General features: G+C 46.3%; 1 protein-coding gene across 4 annotated transcripts in view; it reads right to left on the bottom strand.

Annotated features, from left to right (window-relative positions):
• The window catches only part of pla2g7 (phospholipase A2, group VII (platelet-activating factor acetylhydrolase, plasma)), a 176,773-nt gene that overhangs the window by 122,771 nt on the left and 32,982 nt on the right, over positions 1 to 21,020 (bottom strand). For all 4 annotated transcript variants that reach the window (XM_072498848.1, XM_072498844.1, XM_072498846.1 and 1 more), the window contains exon 4: positions 10,098 to 10,191. In XM_072498848.1, coding sequence (XP_072354949.1) covers positions 10,098 to 10,191 — 94 coding nt within the window. The remainder of the gene's footprint in view (positions 1 to 10,097; positions 10,192 to 21,020) is intronic.

Genomic DNA, 21,020 nt, shown 5'->3' with positions numbered 1-21,020 from the left:
CAAGCACTGACTTTTTTAAAAAAAAAATGTTTATTCAAAATTTTTCAACAAAAATTTTCAACTATTTAAACCCCCCCCCCCCCGTAACAAAAAGAGGAGAAGGAACAGAGCAAAACATAAACATATCAATCCAACATAATACAGAACTTGTACAATGGGTTCCGCCCGCACATATTGACTTTCCCATATGTTTATGTTTTTCTTTTTTCAAGTGCCCCTAGGGAAACCCCCTTCCCCGCCCACCCATCTATCGCCCCCCTCCCTGGGTTGCTGCGGCTGCTGACCGACCTCCATCTAACGCTCCGCGAGATAAGTCTAGGAACGGTTGCCACCGCCTGAAGAACCCCTGCGCAGACCCTCTCAAGGCAAACTTTATCCTCTCCAACTTGAGAAACCTTGCCATGTCATTTATCCAGGCTTCCACACTGGGGGGCTTTGCGTCTTTCCACAATAGCAAGATCCTCCACCGGGCTACCAGGGACGCAAAGGCCAGGATACCGGCATCTTTCGCCTCCTGCACTCACGGCTCATCCACCACCCCAAATAGTGCCAGACCCCAACTTGGCTTGACCTGGACTTCTCACCACCTTAGAGGGGTGTCCTTGCGACACCCCTCCAGAACCCATCAGTGCCGGGCACGACCAGAACATATGGGTCTGATTCGCCAGGCTTCCTGAGCACCTCCCACATCTGTCCTCCACCCCAAAGAACCTACTCAGCCTCTCCCCTGTCATATGCGCTCTGTGAATAACCTTAAACTGTATCAGGCTAAGCCTGGCACACGAGGAAGAGGAATTAGCCCTACTCAGGGCATCAGCCCACAGACCCTCTACAATCTCCTCCCCCAACTCCTCCTCCCATTTGCCCTTCAGCTCCTCTACTAAAGCCTCCTCCTCTTCTTTCATCTCCTGATATATCGCAGAAGCCTTTCCCTCTCCGACCCATACACCCAAAATCACTCGGTCCTGAATCCCCTGTGTCGGGAGCAACGGGAATTCCCTCACCTGCCGCCTCACAAACGCCCTCACCTGCATGTGCCTGAACGCATTTCCCGGGGGTATCCCAAACTTCCCCTCCAGCGCCACTAGGCTCGCAAACGTCCCATCTATAAACAGGTCCCCCATCCTCCTGATCCCTGCCCGATGCCAGCTCTGAAACCCCCCCGTCCATCCTTCCTGGGACAAACCGATGGTTATCTCTGATCGGGGACCACACCGAGGCTCCCATCGCACCCCTGTGTCGTCTCCACTGCCCCCAGATCTTTAGTGTTGCCGCCACCACCGGACTCGTGGTGTACTTTGTCGGCGAGAGCGGCAGCGGTGCCGTCACCAGCGCCCTCAGGCTCGTTCCTTTGTAGGACACCATCTCCAACCTCTTCCATGCCGCCCCCTCTCCCTCCATCACCCACTTACGGATCATCGCCACATTGGCTGCCCAATAGTAGCCACCCAGATTCGGCAACGCCAGCCCTCCTCTGTCCCTACTACGCTCCAGAAACCCCCTCCTTACCCTTGGGGTCTTGTTTGCCCACACAAAACCCACGATGCTCCTGCCTACCCTCTTAAAAAAGGCCTTGGTGATCATAATAGGAAGGCACTGGAACACAAAAAGAAATCTCGAGAGGGCCATCTTTTTAATCGACTGTACCCTGCCCGCTAGCGAGTGTCATGATATTCAAACACACATCATGATAGACACACCAACAGACAAATCAGAACACACAACACCACAACCAATGACAGAAAGATATAAAAGCACAGACACAACCCCTGGTGGTCAGGAAGAGCGGCAGAGGAGAACCAGGACACAGCTATAGCCGGGGACACTCAGGGAGACAGCACGTGCAGAGTATCCAGAACGAACTGTATTATAAGAGTTATAATAAAATAGAGTTGTACCACATACAACTGTGTTGGCTCATCTGTGCACCAGAGCACCCAACACCACAGCGAGAGTGGCACCACATCCCATCGTTTGAAGTCCTCCTCCATCTGCTCCACCAGCTGCGTCAAATTAAGTTTGTGCAGGGCCCCCCAACTCCTAGCTACCTGGATCCCAAAGTACCGAAAGCTCCTTTCTGCCCTCCTCAACGGTAGGTTGTCTATCCCTCTTCCCTGGTCTCCTGGATGCACCACGAAGAGCTCACTTTTCCCTACATTGAGCTTATAGCCCGAGAAGTCCCCAAACTCCCTTAGGATCTGCATGACCTCCACCATCCCCTCCACTGGATCTGCCACATACAGCAACAAGTCATCCGCATACAGTGACACCCGATGCTCCTCTCCCCCTCGGACCACCCCCCTCCATTTTCTGGACTCTCTTAATGCCATGGCCAAAGGCTCAATTGCCAATGCAAACAGGGGGGACAGGGGACACCCCTGCCTCGTCCCTCGATACAGCAGAAAATACTCCGACCTCCGCCGATTCAGAACCACACTCACCACCGGGGCTCTATATAGGAGCTTAACCCAACTGATAAACCCCTCCCCAAACCCAAACCTTCACAACACTTCCCAGAGATACTCCCACGCCACTCGGTCAAAGGCCTTCTCCACATCCATAGCTGCCACTATCTCCGCCTCTCCCTCCACCGATGGCATCATAATCACGTTTAGGAGCCTCCGCACATTGGTGTTTAGCTGCCTGCCCTTTACAAATCCAGTCTGGTCCTCGTGAATCACCCCCGGGACACATTCCTCGATCCTCGTAGCCAGCAACTTAGCGTCCACATTAAGGAGTGAAATCGGCCTATACGACCCACATTGTAGTGGGTCCTTGTCCCGCTTCAGGATCAAAGAAATCATCGCCCCGGACATGGTCGGGGGCAGGGTCCCCACTTCCCTTGCCTCATTGAAAGTCCTCACTAGCAACAGGGCTAACAGGTCCGCATACTTCCTGTAAAACTCACCCGGGAACCCACCTGGTCCCGGGGCCTTCCCCGCCTGCATGCTCCCCAGTCCTTTAATCAGCTCCTCCAACCCAATTGGCGCCCCCAAACCAGACACCTCCTGCTCCTCCACCCTCGGGAACCTCAGTAGATCCAGAAATCGTCACATCCCCTCTTCCCCCGCTGGGGGCTGAGATCTGTACAGCTCCTCATAAAAGGCCTTAAATGCCTCATTTACTCTCACCGCACCCCGCACCGTAGTTCCCCTGCCATCCTTGACTCCACCTATCTCCCTCACTGCCATCCTCTTACGGAGCTGATGTGCCAGCATCCGGCTCGCCTTCTCCCCATACTCATACGTCGCCCCCTGTGCTTTCCTCCACTGTGCCTCTGCCTTCCCTGTGGTCAACAGGTCGAATTCCGTCTGGAGACTTCGCCTCTCCCAAAGTAGTCCCTCTTCAGGGGCCTCTGCATATCTCCTGTCCACTCTTAAAATCTCCCCCACTAACCTCTCCCTTTCCTTGCCCTCTCTCTTTCCCTGCCCTATGAGCTCTGATGGAGATGAACTCTCCCCTAACCACCGCCTCCCATATTACCCTCAGCTGCACCTCCCCGTTGTCGTTGACCTCCAAATACCTTTCAATGCACCCCCGTACCCTCCCGCACACCTCCTCATCTGCCAGTAATCCCACATCCAAACGCCACAGCGGGCGTTGGTCTCTCTCCTCTCCCAACTCCAGTTCCACCCAGTGCGCGGCATGGTCTGAGATGGCTATGGCTGAATACTCCATTCCCTCCACTTTCGGGATCAGCGCCCTGCTCAGAACAAAAAAAATCTATCCGGGAGTAGGCTTTGCGACGTGGGAAAAAAAAAAAAAGAAAATTCCCTGGCCAGGGGCCTAGCAAATCTCCACGGATCCACTCCCCCCATCTGGTCCATAAACCCCCTAAGCACCTTGGCTGCAGCCGGCCTCATCCCCGTCCTAGATCTGGAACGATCTAATGCTGGGTCCAATGTTGAAATCCCCCCCCATTATCAAGCTTCCTACCACCAGGTCCGGAATGCGCCCCAACATACGCTTCATAAATCCAGCATCGTCCCAGTTCGGGGCGTATACGTTTACCAATACCACCCACGCCCCCTGCAGCCTACCGCTCACCATCACGTATCGACCTCCATTGTCCACTACTATATTCTTGGCCTCAAACGACACCCGCTTCCCCACCAGCATTGCCACCCCTCTATTCTTCACATCCAGCCCCGAATGGAATACCTGTCCTACCCATCCCTTTCTTAACCTGACCTGGTCTGCCACCTTCAAATGTGTCTCCTGAAGCATGACCACGTCCGCCTTCAGTCCCTTTAAGTGCGCGAACACTCGGGCCCTCTTAACCGGCCCATTCAGGCCCCTCACATTCCACATTATCAGCCAGATTGGGGGGCTTCCTACCCCCACCCCGGCCGACTAGCCATCTCCTTTTCTAGGCCAGTCCCGTGCCCGCGCCTCCCGCACCCTCCAGTCCCCCAGACGGGGGACCCCCGCCCCGACCGCTTCTCCTACTTCCAGTTCCCCCTCGGCCAATGCAGCAGCAACCCTATTTCCCCCCCCCCCCCCCGCTCGATCCATATCTAGCTCTTTTGCTCCCCCCCGTAAGTCAGCTGACATCTGCTGACCCCGGCTTCCCGTGTGGAAATCCCCCCTCCTCCTCCTGCCCAGCAATCGGTGTGCGCTCCTCCATCGCCCCCCCCCCCTCCATCCTTCCTAACGCAGAAAAAGCCCGCGCTTTCCTGAGCCAGCCCCGCCCCCTCTGGCGCAGCTCCTGTTGCGGCCTTATCCCAATTCCCCCATCCCCGGGCCTCCCCTCCCTGCAGCACCGGCGCCCACATTCCCTCACAGTCTCCCCATCAGATCTCTTCCCCCATTACACACACACACACACACACACACACAGTTTGAGTCCAACTTCAGTTTGTAGAAAGGTCCAAGCCTCTTCAGGTGTTTCAAAGTAGTGGTGTCGATCCTGAAATGTGACCCACAATCGCGCTGGCTGCAGCATTCCGAATCTCACCCCCTTCCTATGCAGAACCGCCTTGGCCCGATTAAAACCAGCTCTCTTTGCCACCTCCGTACTCCAGTCCTGATAGATTCGGATCACTGCATTCTCCCACCTGCTGCTCCGCTCTTTCTTGGCCCATCTCAGAACACGCACTCTGTCCACGAAACGATGAAATGATGAAACCTCACCACTACCGCCCTTGGCGGCTCGTTGGCCTTGGGTCTCCTCGCCAGGACCCGCTGAGCCCCATCTAGCTCCAGGGGACTCGGAGAGGCCTCCGCACCCATCAGCAAATGGAGCATCGTGCTCACATATGCCCCGGCATCGGCCTCCTCCACCCCTTCAGGGAGACCCAGAACCCGAAGATTCTTCCTCCTCGACCTGTTCTCCAGGTCCTCAAATCTTTCGGCCCACCTCTTGTGCAGCGCCTCGTGCGCCTCCATCTTCACCGCCAGGCCCAAGATCTCGTCCTCGTTCTTGGCGGCTTTTTCCCGCACCTCTCGGATCTCTACCCCATGGGCCTTCTGGGTCTCCTTTAGCCCCCCGATCGCCGTCAGCAGTGGCGCCAGCACCTCTTTCTTAAGCTCCTCCACGCAGCGCCTGAGAAACTCATGCTGCTCCGGCCCCCATGCCGCTCGATCTCCACCATCTTGTTTTTTCTCCATCGCTTCTTTCGCTGCTCCAAAACCGCTTTTTTGACTGCTCCACTTCTGGTCCACTCCATATACTATGGAAGGGGGAACTTGCTCTCACCTTCCCACACGGGAAGTCGTCGAAAAATTTCCGTTGAGGCTCCTCTGGAGAGCCCAAAAGTCCGTTCTAGCGGGAGCCGCCAAAATGTGCGGCTTAGCTCCGCATCGCCGCAACCGGAAGCCTCACACAAGCACGGACTTAAGCAACAAGTTGAATGAGCACTGACTTAAGCAACAAGTTAAATGTTTGCCTATTGCACACCAACTGGCTTTGCCATTGCCAGCTATTATTTCAACTGAAGGGGCTATTACCTGGAGTACTGGTGTAGGAGGAATGGAATTAGAAACATTGACAACTGCAGACCAATAACCTGGCTCACTGAATTACTGGAATCTCGGATGACCCTATGTTCCAAAAAAATGGCACTTATACTAAATTTTGTGGGACATCTGTTACATTGTGCACAATATATCAAGGGACAAACTATTCTATGACAGAAGAAGTATTTTAGAATTTTTTAAAAAGTCTTCACGTAGCTACTGCAATACAGTATTGTGCGCACAATAAAGCACAAATGGATATCAGTACTGGTGTGATGTAATGAAAGATAGGTGACAACATATGAAGGTTTGTGTGCTCAACTTTTTGTAACATAGAAATATACATGGAAAATAGAAGCAGGAGCAGGCCATTCGGCCCTTCGAGCCTGCTCTGCCATTCATTATGATCATGGCTGATCAAGTTCAATACCCTGAACCCACCTTACCTCTTCTCCACCCCCCCTCGTATCCCTTTAGCCCCAAGAGCTATATCTAATTCCTTCTTGAAATCACAGAATGTTTTCGCCTCAACTACTTTTCAAATGATAATCGTCTTTCTATTTTTTCTACCAAAGTGGATAATCCACATTTTACTGCATCTGCCATGCATATGTCCACTCACGCAACCTGTCCAAATCCCGCTGAAGCATCTCCGCATCCTCCTCACAGTTCGCCCTCCCTTACAACTTTGTATAATCCACAATTTGGAGATAATTCATTTAGTTCCCTTGTCCAAATCATTAATCTATAATGAGAATAGTTGGGGTCCTAGCACAGATCCCTGTGGTACCACACTAGTCACTGCCTGCCAATCGGTAAAAGATCCATTTGTTCTAACTTTTTGCTTCCTGTCTGATAACTAGTTTTCTATCCATCTCAAGGTACAACCGCCAATCCCATTAATTTTAACTTTACATAGTAATCTGCTATGTGAGACCTTATTGAAAACCTTCTGAAAGTCAAAATAAACCACATCCACTGGGTCTCCATGGTCAACTCTACTAGTTACATCTTCAATGAATTCCAGTAGATTTGTCAAGCATGATTTCCCTTTCGTAAATCCGTGCTGACTTTGTCTGATTATCCCACGGATTTCCAAATGCTGTGCTATGAAATCTTCTGGACTCTAGCAACTTCCCAATGACCTGACGTTAGGCTCACTGGTCTATAGGTTTCTACCTCCATTTTTGAATCACGGGGCTATATTAGCTACCCTCCAATCTGTACCAACCATTCCAGAGACCAAAAGAATTTTGGATCGACTATTTCTCGGGCTACTTCCTTAAGTACTCAGGGATGAAAATTATCATTCCCTGGAGATTTATCCACCTTCAACCCCATTAATTTCCCCCAAACCATTTCTCTACTAATACTAATTTCCTTCATTCTCAGAACTTCGGGTACATTATTCATGTGTATTTTGTGAAGACAGAAGCAAAGTATGAATTTCGTCCCTTAGCCATTTCTTTGTTCCCCATTATGACCTCCCCCATTTTCTGACTGTAAGGGGCCTATATTTGTTTTTAAATCAATCTTTTTCTCTTTACATACCTATAGAAACTTTTACAACCAATTTTTATGTTCCCCACTAGCTTACTTTCATATTGCATTTTCCCCTTCTTAACCAATCCCTTGTTCTGCCTTTACTGAATTTTAAACTATTCCCAATCCTCAGGTCTATTGCTTTTTCTTGCTAACTTGCATGCCTCTGAATCTAATACCATCTCTAATTTCCCTTGTAAGCCATGGTTTGGCCACAGTTCCCTTCCTACCCTTGCACCAAATAGGAATAAACAACTTTTGGAGTTCACCTATTCCTTGAATGCCTGCCTTTGCCTATCCACTGTCCGTCCTTTCTGTAATGTTTTCCAGTCCATCATAGCCAATTAATGCCTCATATCATTCTAGTTACCTTTATTGAGATTCAGGACCCTAGTCTTAGGATAAATTATGTCACTATTCGCCATGATAAAGAATTCTATATTATCGTCACTCATCCCCAAGGGTTCTCTTATAACTAGGTTGCCAACTAATCCTTTCTCATTGTACAACACCCAGTCCAAGATGGCTTGTTCCCTTGTTAGTTCCTCAATGTCCTTTGTCCAGAAAGCCATCCCTTACACAGGCCAAAAAATCCTCCTCTATTGTACTACACACACATGTAGGTGGGGAAAGAGGATTCCAACTAGAAGATGATAAAAATGTACAAATTATTTCATTACCATACTTCTCTCAGCCATCGATAAAACGGATATGCAAAATGCTTTATAGTTGTGTAGGTATTGGAAGCCATTACAAACATTCAAATTTATTAGTGGTACTTCTCAAAATTACTTCGAATATTTGTAACTTTCTCCCTCTTTCCTTCTGGCTCTCTACATCTGAAGTTGCTGCAAGATAAAGTCAAACATGGCATGAAGCACTGGTTGGGCTTTCATTCTTAGAATTCTTGCAGCCATTGGGCAACATGCTAACACATCACAAAGTGTAAAAGCAAAGCAAGAGTTGTTCATGTTCCCCAATGTGCAGGTACTGCAGTTGTTGGCCAAGGGGCAACAACAGAGAATGACAACCACAGTAAAATTGGTGGGTTGGAAAGTAGCAACAGGCAACAACAGGGAGCTGCAACCATAGTTAAATTGGTGGGTTGGAAAGTAGCAACTGCAGATTCATTTTGGGTTGAATGTAGCGAAGTAAACACAGAATAAGGTTCAGTCAGCAATCCACAACTTCTGTTCTGGACACTTCGTAACCCCATGATAGTCAAGTCATTCAGCAAAACTTCAGGGCATCAAGTTTTCCCAAGGGTAAGCAAGTGCTGGAGTACAATATGTTGCAATATATTGAAATATGTGAAAACATAGTACAATAGATTTTCACAAGTGCTCAATTTATTTCCTCATTTGTGTGATAAATTTGTATGCACTTGTGGTCCAGTGGGCACCTCTCAACCAGAAGCTCCAGGTTCAAGTCCCACTCTCGAGTTTAATAACCATGGAAGGTGCATTCATAATGTTGACAGACATTGATTCTCAACCTACAAATTCTCCCAACATGCCATGAGATACTCCTGGTCAGCCATACTTGGATGTGGATTGCTGACCCGCAAGCTACGGTATCTGGCTTCAGGATAATTACTTATTCCAGGAAAAACCTCTATAGCAAACAGCCGTGAGTATGTGCTTCACCAGTTTCATACATCTCTAGAATAAATTTTGTGGCATGTATAGTTGGTCAACTAGATGGCTGCAAAATAAATTTGAAAAAAAATTCTAAAAACAAACTTTTAATCTTTTTGATAAATTAATTTTGAGCGAAGGTTTGTGCCAGCTGTCTAGAAATTGCGTGAAGTAGGAAGGTACTGTGAACAATTTCCCCACTCCCTGCAGGGTACATATGAAGTTGTATACACGAGTAAATTTTGTTCAGTTTTGCTTGCATTGAGTTGTGAAACAGCAAGTGGGCAGCATGGTAGTACAGTGGTTAGCACTGTTGCTTCACATGTTCAATTCCCGGCTTGGGTCACTGTCTGTGCGGAGTCTGCACGTTTTCCCAGTGTCTCCGGGTACTCCTGTTTCCTCCCACAGTCCAAAGATGTGCAGGTTAGGTGGACTGGCCATGATAAATTGCCCTTAGTGTCCAAAAGAAAAGGTTAGGTGGGGTTACTGGGCTACGGGGATAGTGTTGAGGTGTGGGCTTAAGTAGGGTGCTCTTTCCAAGGGCCGGTACAGACTCGATGGACCGAATGGCCTCCTTCTGAACTGTAAGTTCTATGATTCTATGAAATATAGTTCGGCAAAATCCTTTAGCTTGGAAAAGATTTGCTGAATTTTTAGTGATTGCTGCTACATGAAAGGCTTAAGAGGTGTAAAGTTAAAGCAAACAAAATTAAAGCTAAAAAGTTATAAAAATTAATTCGCATTTTAAAATCACACAAAAGAGTTTAAATATAGCAAAACAGGATAACGTCTCCTACGTGATATTAAGTGAAAGTTAACCAGTGAGTAAAGATTAGAACACTACTGTTACATACAGATTGGGGTAGCAAATAATGATTACTGTGAAATTATTTTGTTCCCTACTGATCAATGGACAAAGCTTTTCAAAGAGGGAATGGTCTTATAATGCAAAAGGTTTACCTGAAAGCTCCAAGGCCGTGAGAGAAAATCACAAGAGGATATTTTCCAGCACTTTTAAATGGGGCATCCCATTCAGCAGGAACTCTGTACGACCCTGCCAAGAAAACAAATGATTCAACTCCACTGCTGGTGCTGCAATGTTTGGTCAACTTTTCTTGTTATGTTTAATGTAATTGAAAGCAAGCCCCATTCATTCAATCAATCATGAAAATTAACTTTTGCTTGAAAAGGTTCTCGGAGCATATCAACATTTTCCACATGAACAAACTAAACTGACTTGATTAATAAAGCTTGCAAAAATGCTAGCAATTTGGTGATTAGTGAAGAGTGAAACTTGTCCTTTCATAATCCACTTTCCAAATAACTTCACAATTTCTAAACCAGTTTGATACAAATTAGCTTGGATTTTGTATTATAACAGAAGTGACGCAAGGTACATTTTATAAATAACAGCTCACAGCTAACACCAAAACTTTGAGCATGAAGGTTAACAATTCCAGTCATTAATTTGGCCTGTGAAACAGATGAAATGAATCGATCCACACGGTCCCCAGTTTTGATATTTAAAGTGAAACTGGTGAAGGAGATTAGAAGAACGGAGCGGCAGGAGGTTATCTTTCATGGAGACTAGGGAAATGATTGACAGCACATTCTGTTAACGATTAGTTGATCAGAGGAAAAGCAACCAACAACAAAAACAAAGAAGAAAAATTCAACTCGATAGGGTCACCGAAATGGCAGCAGACCCAGCTTGGCAAAGTCAACTGGTAATGCACAGCTACAAGTCAGTAATAAAACTCATCCCAAATGCAAAGTATGCTATTGCCAAAAATAATTGTAGCACTAAATAATTGTGAGCTCCATCAGTCAAGAAAATTGAGGCTTGATGAACAAGAAAGGCAGAATCTGAGGATCGTGGGTTTTCCCACGGGGCTGGGGGGCTGGAAACCGATGGGAGTATTTTGCAGAGATGTTTGTTAAGTTGTTGGGGGTGGAGGAGGACCCCTCCCTCGATGAACTGCACTAGGCTCACTGGTTGCTCTGGTCAAAGCCGAAGGCGAATAAACCACCAAGAGCTGTGATAGTCTGCTTCCACAGCCTATCAGGTGAAGGAAAAGGTGCCGAGATGGGCGAAGCTGACTCGAGAGGAGAGTTTGAAAGGCAGTAGTATTCATATATACCAGCATCTCATGGCGGAGCTGGTAAGATGGCGGGTGGCCTTTGGTGGAGTGAAGGTGGCGTTGTAGAAGAGCAACATGGGGTTTGGGGTGGTCTACCCAGCGAAGCTGACGGTCACACACAACTTCAGGTACTACGACTTTGAGAAGGCAGAAGAGACGTTCATGAAGGCTGAAGGGCTGGGACTAAATTGAATTTGGACTATGCTGGGGTGTCTTTTCTTTCACGTTGTGCTTAGGAGGGGATGGTTTTGGGACATTGGGATCATTTGTTGGGAGTAGTTTCTTCTTTGTTTGGGGGACTATTTTGGTGGGGCATTTGGAAGGTCTGGATGTCAGGGGCCTTGATGTAGATTCTTTTTGGTATTGGGTATATGGGGGTGAAAAAAAAGGGGTTCTCACAAGGGCCACCTTCGCTAGCAAATGTAAGTTGTCTAGTGAATGGGAGCGAGGTGGGCGGTGGAACTGCAGCTGTCGGAACCCGTGTGATGAGCCTAGGAGGTGTGAATGGTGAGGGGTTGGGCGATACTGGGAGTGGTCGTTTTGAGAGAAAGTGACTGGAGTATTTCTGGGAAGGGCAGGGTAGTTCCCTGACGGTGACTGGGGGCAGAGCTGGCTCCCACTGGCTGGGCAGGTTAATGACTGGCGGGTGTGGCTGACAGGTGGGGTGGGGGTGGGGGGTAATGTGACACGCTCGGTCCGTATGGTAACGTGGAATGCATGTGAGTTGGGGGGGGGGGGGGGGGGGGGGGGAGGGGGGCGGTGAAGCGCGCAAGAGTTTTCCAGCATTTGAAGAGCTTGAAAGCTGACGTGGTGATGGTGCAAGAGGCCCGCCTGAGGGGGAAGGACCAGGCGAGGCTTCAGAAAGGCTGGGTAAGTCAGGTGTTCAACTCGGGTTTTGATAGTGGTCCTGGGGGGTTAGTGATACCCATGGGTAAGAGGGCGAGGTTCCAGATGGAGAAGGTGGTGGCTGATCAGGGGGGAGGGGAATAGGTACGTTTTAGTAACGGATGCTTTGGAGGGGAGGTTGGTGGTGTTGGTTAGCGTGTACGTCCTAAATTGAGATGACGTAGGGTTTATGAAGATGTTGGCTGCCATACTGAATTTGGATACACACCAGCTAATACTGGCAGAGGGCGAGGAAAGCGGAATTCTCGGCGATCGGTACTTCAGACCATTTTCCTCATTGGGTGGATGTGGTCCTGGCGAAGGGACTGGCACAGGGACCTGCGCGGACGTTGGATGCGGGGTTGTTGGTGGACCCAAAGTTTTATGCAAAGACGCGAAAGGTGGTTGAGGATTTTATGGAGTTTAATAGGAACGGGGAGGTTTCGCGGTCAGTGGTGTGGGAGGCATCGAAGGTGGTGGCAAGTGGCGAGATCGCCCCAGTGTTGACACCGGGGCAGGATTTGTAGACTTCCACAACAGGAAAACTGCTGCCGCACCTGGATCAATTCAGCGACTGTTATGGGGCTAGCACTGGCGCCACGTAAAAGAAAATAGATTCCAGGGAGAAACAGTACGGGATTCGGCGGGTAGGTGATTGACACTCAGGTGGCCGACAAGCTGCAGCCGCATATACACACACTGCTCACCCCACCAGTTTCCACGTCAGCGGAGTCAAAATCCGGGATTCAAGTGCCACTCCAGGACTTACCATGGACAAGGAGTTAATGGCCAAATAGGTTGATTAGCAGCCTGGAAATCCTACCCAATGTCAGGAAAAAGGAGAGTTTCCAGGTCAACCACACTGCAGAAGGCAACGACAAACCGCTGCAGTACTTGCCAAGCATAACCTTGGATCAATCCAGTAGAAATCCATGGTTGCCAACACGCTCAAAGACCATGGAACCTCAAGAACGAGGAGGAAGTTGCTATACATTTATGACCTGGCTATATGAAAGTAGGTGTCCATCATGTGGATATCTGCGTCCCAAGGGCCTGGTATCTACAGTCTGAATCCAGAGGTTAATGGCTGGTTGCCAGAGGTCTAATATAAAACTTACATTTAAGCTCGTTATTCCTCTCACTTCCCCTTCTCAATTTTCTCTCCTTAATTTCTTTATTCTCTCTAGTCATTTTCTTTGTAATTGTTTCAGCCTCTTTCCACTCTTTTTACTTCTATTTTTCCTCCCTCTCCTCCATAACCTTAAGGAGTATTTTGTTCCTCCACCCTATCTCAAAGTGCTTTTTTCTTTGATTCTTCCCACAGTGACTGTGTTGCAAAGTTGAAAGAGTAGCAGACTGTCATAGTAACCAGAGTGTGCGCCATTGAACATTTAGTGCGGTTTGCAGTGAGCACCTTCAAACAAAGAAGGTGCATAGTGAACTCCATACTCGAGAGACAGAAAGCTCAGCCAAACCTGCTGAGCTACATTGTGCAGGACAGTCGTTGATGAGCTACGGAGCAGGTTGCTGGTAGCGGCCTATAAATCAACAAAAAAACAACATGCAATTGGGCAGTTCAGCACAAATAAAATTACCCCCCCCCCACCCCGAAAAAAAAAACAGTAGTCTGGAGCCTTTCCAAGAAGCAGCTGCAATTTCGATGACATGTCCCCCCCCCCCCCCCCAAAACTGCGGCTTTCAAAAGGAAACTGGACAATTATCTGAAGTGAAAGGAATTGCAGCAGGATTGCAGGAAAAGGTAGGGGGCAGAGACAAGCTGAGCAGTTCTTACAGAGAACTGGCACAGATGTCTTTTTTCTCTGCTTGCTTAAACAATTGGGTACAGTTGAAGGAGTAGATTGACTCTCCACTTGAACAACTCACAGCACTGGTGTTATGGGCCAGGGTTTAGAGAACCCCAGAGTGTATCATGGAGTTCACCTGACCCACAACTTTTAATAGATTGTGGAATGGGGAGCACACGGCCCACTTTACAGGTGTGGTACAGCAGACATGGAAAAGTATTTTTTAAACCAAAACAACATTTATTCTATGAACTCAAGTTAACCTTTTAAAACAGTGAACATCTTAGCAACCATTAATTCAAATACAACCCCCAAAGAATACAACACTAAGTAATCCTTTAAGCTTTCCTTTTAACAACCATAAGACTTAAAACACCTTTTACCAAAAGCACATTAGGTTTACATTCACTACTGAGAACATTTATAATTCGGAATTCAACAAATGATCAAGAGAGAGTCTTTTCATGGCAGAGAGATCAACAATACACCTGCTCTGTCTGGCTTAAGCTCCAACACTGAAAATGAAACTAAAACACACCCTGCAGCAAACTACCTAAAACGAAAGTAAAAAGCGGACAGACAGCCCAGCTCCAACCACTCTGACATCACTGGTAAACACCCATTTCTTAAAGGTACTCTCACATGACACCTCCCCCCCCCCCCCCAAGAAAAAATAAATAAACCATCAACTTTAAAATGGTTTCATTTTTCACAATCCTTTAAGAAACGCACACAGTAAATATATTTTTGTTGTTTAAAAAAAGACAACACACGCAAAACAGGTACAATAATAGAGTCCATTTTTGATCTTCTTCCTCCAACTGAAATCCTTCCTGATTGACAGTCTCTTTGAACAAGAAGGTCTCTGCACGATCCGTCCATTTCTCTACGTCTCGGCATTTCTCTTTAAAGTCAGAAACTTTAGTTCAGTCTGATTGTAGAGTTTCTTGTAATTCTCTAACACGTGAGCATTGGCTATCACAGCTTTCAGGCAGTCAAATGCCTGTTGAAACTCCGCTGTCCATCAAAATTTTCAACGTTTCTTCAGCAAGTCCATCAGTGGAGCAATCACTCTACAAAACGTTTGCCCAAATGTTGGATCAAATCCACTCATGCCAAGAAATCGCTTTATTTCCCTTTGTCTCGAGGGTATTGGAAACTCCAAGGAAAGTGACTTGGGCTTTTTCAAATTCACTTTTGGCTAGGTTCATCACCAAAGCCGCCTCCTGAAGTCGATCGAATAACTCGATCAGATGTTTTAAATGTTCTTTCCATGTCTGGCTGAAAATTACCAGATCGTCGATGTATACCACACAATTGGGTAATCCTGAAACAACTTTGTTAGTTAACCGTTGAAATGTGGCTGGGGTGTTTTTCATGCAAAATGGCATAACTTTGAATTGGCATATACCATCTGGAGTCACAAAAGTTGAAATCTCCTTCGCCCTTTCGGATAAAGGTACCTGCCAGTGACCTTTAAGTAAATCCAGTTTGGAAATAAAAGCGGATTGTCCCACTTTCTCAATGCAATCCTCCAAACGTGGGATAGGATAAGAGTCCGTTCTTATAACTGCATTAACCTTTCTATAGTCCACACACAACCGTTGGGTACCGTCTGGTTTAGGGACCATCACTATGGGTGAGCTCCATTGGCTGCAACCCACTTCAATAATGCCATTTTTAAGCACACTCTCAATCTCTTTGTTAACATGTGCCAATTTTAAAGGGTTAAGTCTATATGGATGTTGTTTGATTGGAACAGCATTTCCCACATCTACATCATGTATAGCCATTTTAGTACTTCCCAATTTATCTCGACAAATTTGCCCATGTGATATCAACAACTCTTTCAGGTCAGTTCTTTTTCTTCTGGAAGGTAACTTAACAATTTATCCCAATTTTTAAGAACATCCTCATTTTGCAAACTAATTTGAGGTATGTCGAATTCACAGTCATCCGGATTTGGTTCGTCACGGAGTTAGAATCATTAAAACCTCCTCCTTTTTCAAAGTACCTTTTAAGCATATTCACATGACACACTCGGTGAGTCTTCCTTCTATCCGGCGTTTTTACCACATAATTCACCTCACTTAATTTCCTTTCAATCAGATAAGGTCCACAAAACCTAGCTTTTAAAGGTTCACCTACTACTGGTAAAAACACTAAAACTTTATCTCCACTGGCAAAACTAGAAACTTTGGATTTCTTGTCCGCGGCCAGTTTCATCACATTTTGTGCAACTTTCAAATGTTGTCTAGCCAATTCACCTGCTCTATTTAATCGTTCCCTAAAATGTGACACGTAATCCAATAATGTAATTTCTGATTTCTCACTCACCAATTTTTCCTTAATCAATTTAAGTGGTCCTCTTACCTCATGACCAAAAACTAGTTCAAAAGGACTGAATTTGGTTGACTCATTAAGTGCATCCCTAATTGCAAACAATACGAATAGAATTCCTTTATCCCAATCCTCTGGATAATCGTTACAATAAGCCCTCAACATTGTCTTTAATGTCTGATGCCACCTTTCTAACGTTCCGTGATTCTGGAAGGTACGCAGTTGATATAAATTGTTTTATTCCTAAGCTATCCATAACTTCTTTGAACAACCTAGAGGTAAAATTTGATCCTTGATCAAATCTTTTATCTGTAATATTATGTACTGGAATGGCCTCTGGAAACCTAGTAGACACATCCATTATCGTCAAAAGATATTGATTCCCACTTTGTTTTAGGAAGCGGTCCTACGCAATCACTTAGGACCCTTGTAAAAGGTTCCTGAAATGCTGGAATGGGTATGAAGGGTGCTGGTTTTATCACTGCTTGAGGTTTCCCTATCACTTGACATGTGTGACATGATTGACAAAATGGAACTACATCTTTATGTAGTCCAGGCCAATAAAAATGTTTCTGGATTTTAGCTTGAGTTTTCCTTATTCCCAAATGACCTCCCACTGGTACCTCATGTGCAACTCGCAACACCTCATTTCTATATCCTACCGGCAATACTATGAACTTCTGCCCACTTTTCATCACCTGCATATGTAAAGGTCTCCATTTTTCTCATCAAGACATCACTTTTACGGTAATAACACTGGTTATTCCTCTTCAGTGTATGCTTTCGGTTACATCCGTTTTATTTCTACATCTTTCTCTTGTAACTCTGCCAATTTTCCTGAACTAAAAATATCCGCCTCATTCTCCACCTGTTCTCGTTCTTTTTCAACCATCTGATCAAAAGTTGTTTCTGATAATTGCACTTCAACTTTATCTTCACTCTTTGATTTATCCTCTTGTTGAGACCTTGTTACTACACAATCCGGAAAAATCCCAGGATATTCGTCCTTCAACACTTCAGTTGTCTGATTTTCCACTGGCTTATCAACCACAGTAGGCATCACTCCCACCTGCGATCCAGTGATATCATTACCCAAGATAAACTGTATTCCTGGACAAGATAGTTTCTCTAGTACTCCTACTACCACTTCACCACTCTTCACTGGACTTTCCAACCTTACCTTGTATTACCTCTTACCCTAAATTCAACAGATTGCCACCTTTTCTGGCAACATTCTTCCCAAACTACATAACTCCTCATCTCTTACCATTAAAGATTGACTAGCTCCCGTATCTCCTAAAATTGTGACTTCTTTACCTGCTCCTCTTGATACACGAGTAAACTTTATCCACACAAGTAAATTCTTCAGAGATCTGGCACCTTCTTATCAATCACCTCTTGATCAGGCTGTACAATCTTTTGCACCTCCTTCGTTCGCTTGGGCTTTCCTTCACCACTTTAACAAACTCCACTGTCTTATCCGGTTTTACCACATCAGCCTTCCCAGTGCTTTTCTTCAACCACGAACACTGTGACTTTAGATGGCCTAGTTTATTACAGTGAAAACATTTGAAACTTTTCATTTCTTTTCCACCCCCCTGCATTTCATTTTTAATCTGAGGTACACTCTCCTTATCGTCTCCCATCAGATCAGCTTTACCTTTACCACTTGAGTATTTCTCATGTCCCCAGTTTCTATCCCTCACAGGCTGAAACTGATGTCGGAAACCAAACTTTGATTTATGAACTAATTCATAAGCATCTGCCATTTCTGCTGCTAATCTCAGCAGTTTTAACCCTCTGCTCTTCCACATGAATTCTCACTACATCAGGAATTGGATTTTTAAACTCCTCCAAAAATATAATTTCTCTGAGAGCTTCATATGTTTGGACTATTTTCAAAGCCCTTATCCACTTATCAATATTACTCGGTTTGATCCTTGCAAACTCCATGTATGTTTGACCAAATTCTTTCCTTAAATTTCTAAACCTTTGTCTGTAGGCTTCAGGCACCAGTTCAAATGCACCCAAGATGGATTTTTTCACCTCCTCATACATCCCAGATACCTCCTCCGGTAGTGATGCAAACATTTCCCTCCCCATCAGCTTTGTTTGAATCAGTAATACCCACATGTCCTGTGGCCATTTCATTTGTTTAGCTACCTTCTCAAATGAAATGAAAAAGGCTTCCACTTCCTTCTCGTCAAACCTTTGCAATGCTTGGACATATTTAAATAGATCCTCACCAAGCTTTCGACTTTGACGCTCTATCTCACTATCCTCATCCAACTGTAAGTTTCCTTTTATGCCTGCCAATTTTAACTGACTTGTCATGCTTCATGGCCATTTTCTGAAGTTCAAACTCTCTCTCTATCTTTTTCCCTGATCTGGAACTCCCTTTCTCTTTCTTTTTCCTCTCCATCTCTTTCGTATTCAAGCTGCTTTAATTGTCTCTCATGTTCCATTTGTTTAAGTTGGAACTGAATTTTTGCCATTTCCAAGGAGTCAAACTGTATCGCATGCAATTTTAAATGCTTAGCCACCGTCATTATTACCTCACCTTTTCGCATTTTGTCAGGTAATGTTAACTGCAATGATTTGTCAAATCTAACAGTCTGCTTTTAGTCTCTGTCCATAAAGTACTGCGTGTGACAGTCTCCACCCCAAAAAAACCTCAGCCTCTGAAAGAGCCATTGTCCACAACACACTCCCCACTTAAACTGAAATACCACACCTGATAAGCAACCACAATATGCTCACCCCTCACTGTCTTTAAGTTCACAACGCCAATCCAATAGATAGATATTTTCACAGATTACAGTGCAGAAGGAGGCCATTCGGCCCATCGAGTCTGCACCGGCTCTTGGAAAGAGCACCCTACCCAAGGTCAACACCTCCACCCTATCCCCATAACCCAGTAACCCCACCCAACACTAAGGGCAATTTTGGACAGTAAGGGCAATTTATCACGGCCAGTCCACCTAACCTGCACATCTTTGGACTGTGGGAGGAAACCGGAGCACCCGGAGGAAACCCACGCACACACAGGGAGGATGTGCAGACTCTGCACAGACAGTGACCCAAGCCGGAATCGAATCTGGGACCCCGGAGCTGTGAAGCAATTGTGCTATCCACAATGCTACCGGGCTTTTATCCCGGATGAGCCCCCAATTTGTTTTGGGCCAGGGTTTAGAGAACCCCAAAGTGTACCATGGAGTTCACCTGACCCACAATTTTTAATAGATTGTGGTATGGGGAGCACACGGCCTACTCTGCAGGTGTGGTACTTCAGAAATGGAAAAGTTCTTTTTTAAAGCAAAACAATGTTTATTCTATGAACTCAAGTTAACCTTTTAAAACATAATGAACATCTTAGCAACCATTAATTCAAATACAACCCCCAAAGAATACAACACTAAGTAAACCTTTAAGCTTTCCTTTTAAAATTCCTAAGACTTAAACACTTTTTACCAAAAGCACATTAGGTTTACACTATTGAGAACATTTATAATTCTGAATTCACCAAATGATCAAGAGATAATCTTTTCATGGCAGAGAGATCAGCAGTACAACTGCTCTTTCTAGCTTCAGCTCCAGCACTGAAAACGAAACTAAAACACATCCTGCAGCAAACAGCCTAAAACGAAAGTAAAAAGCTGACAGACAGCCCAGCTCCACCCACTCTGACATCATTGATAAACACCCATTTCTTAAAGGTACACTCACATGACACTGAGGTAGAACAAATGTATGTGCCACTGTATGGGATTGCACACTGATGAAACAGATTTCATGAATAAAAGTTGCATGTATACTTTTTCTCCCAAATGGTGAGCAAAACGACCACAATACGGTAAACATTGCACTCCCAGAAAATGGCGGTCCTCCCGAGATTCCTGTTTGTATTTCAATGTCGCCCCATCTTCATTCTGCGTTCCTTTTTTAAGTTGATCAATAAAGTTATAGCGGGCTTTTTATTGGGGGGGGGGGGGCGGGAAGTCCCTGCAAGTGAGGATGGTAATGCTGGAGCAGAGCCGGGGAGAGGGAGGGCTGCCGCTGCATAACTTTAGCAATTATTACTGGGCGGTTAACATAGCTATGATTAGGAAGTGGCTGGTGCGGGGGGGGGGGGGTGCGTATGGAGGCGGCTTCTTGCAAGGGCACAAGTTTGGGGGCACTGGTAACTGCGCCTCTGCCATTCCCGCTGGAGCCATCTGGGATTGCCACTTTCAGCATATAAAATGGACACTCGCAGAGCATACAAGGAAAAATGGACAATGCAAAGTAACAAGCAGGCTCAGAGCCTGACTGTGTATTTGGAAGGCAGACTGCAGACGGAACCGAAACTCTTGGCCGATTTGCACATTGATGGCCCATCTCCGATAAACAAAGGACTCATGCTCAGGTAGCCGATACCGTCCCAGACATTCCGGCGCCACGACCTCAGCAAGAAGATACAAACAAAGCAAGGCCAACGGCCACTTAGGACACGCCCAGCCATCAAGACACCTGCCCCTTTATTGGCTCAGATCAATGGCAGTGATCGAGAAGCTGCCCAATTGATTGGGACCAAGTGTAAGGCCCGCCTAAAAGCCCCCCCCCCCCCCCCCCCCCCGCCCCCAAGTAGAAGAAGGAACCCCGCCGTGTGTTCGCTCTCTTGGATTTGGCTCTCAACTGGAGAGACCCCTCCACCTGCATCACCAAAAGCAAGT

Source organism: Scyliorhinus torazame, chromosome 4 (genome assembly GCF_047496885.1).
Source record: "Scyliorhinus torazame isolate Kashiwa2021f chromosome 4, sScyTor2.1, whole genome shotgun sequence".
Lineage (NCBI taxonomy): Eukaryota > Metazoa > Chordata > Chondrichthyes > Carcharhiniformes > Scyliorhinidae > Scyliorhinus > Scyliorhinus torazame.
This window is presented reverse-complemented; position numbering and strand designations above follow the sequence as displayed.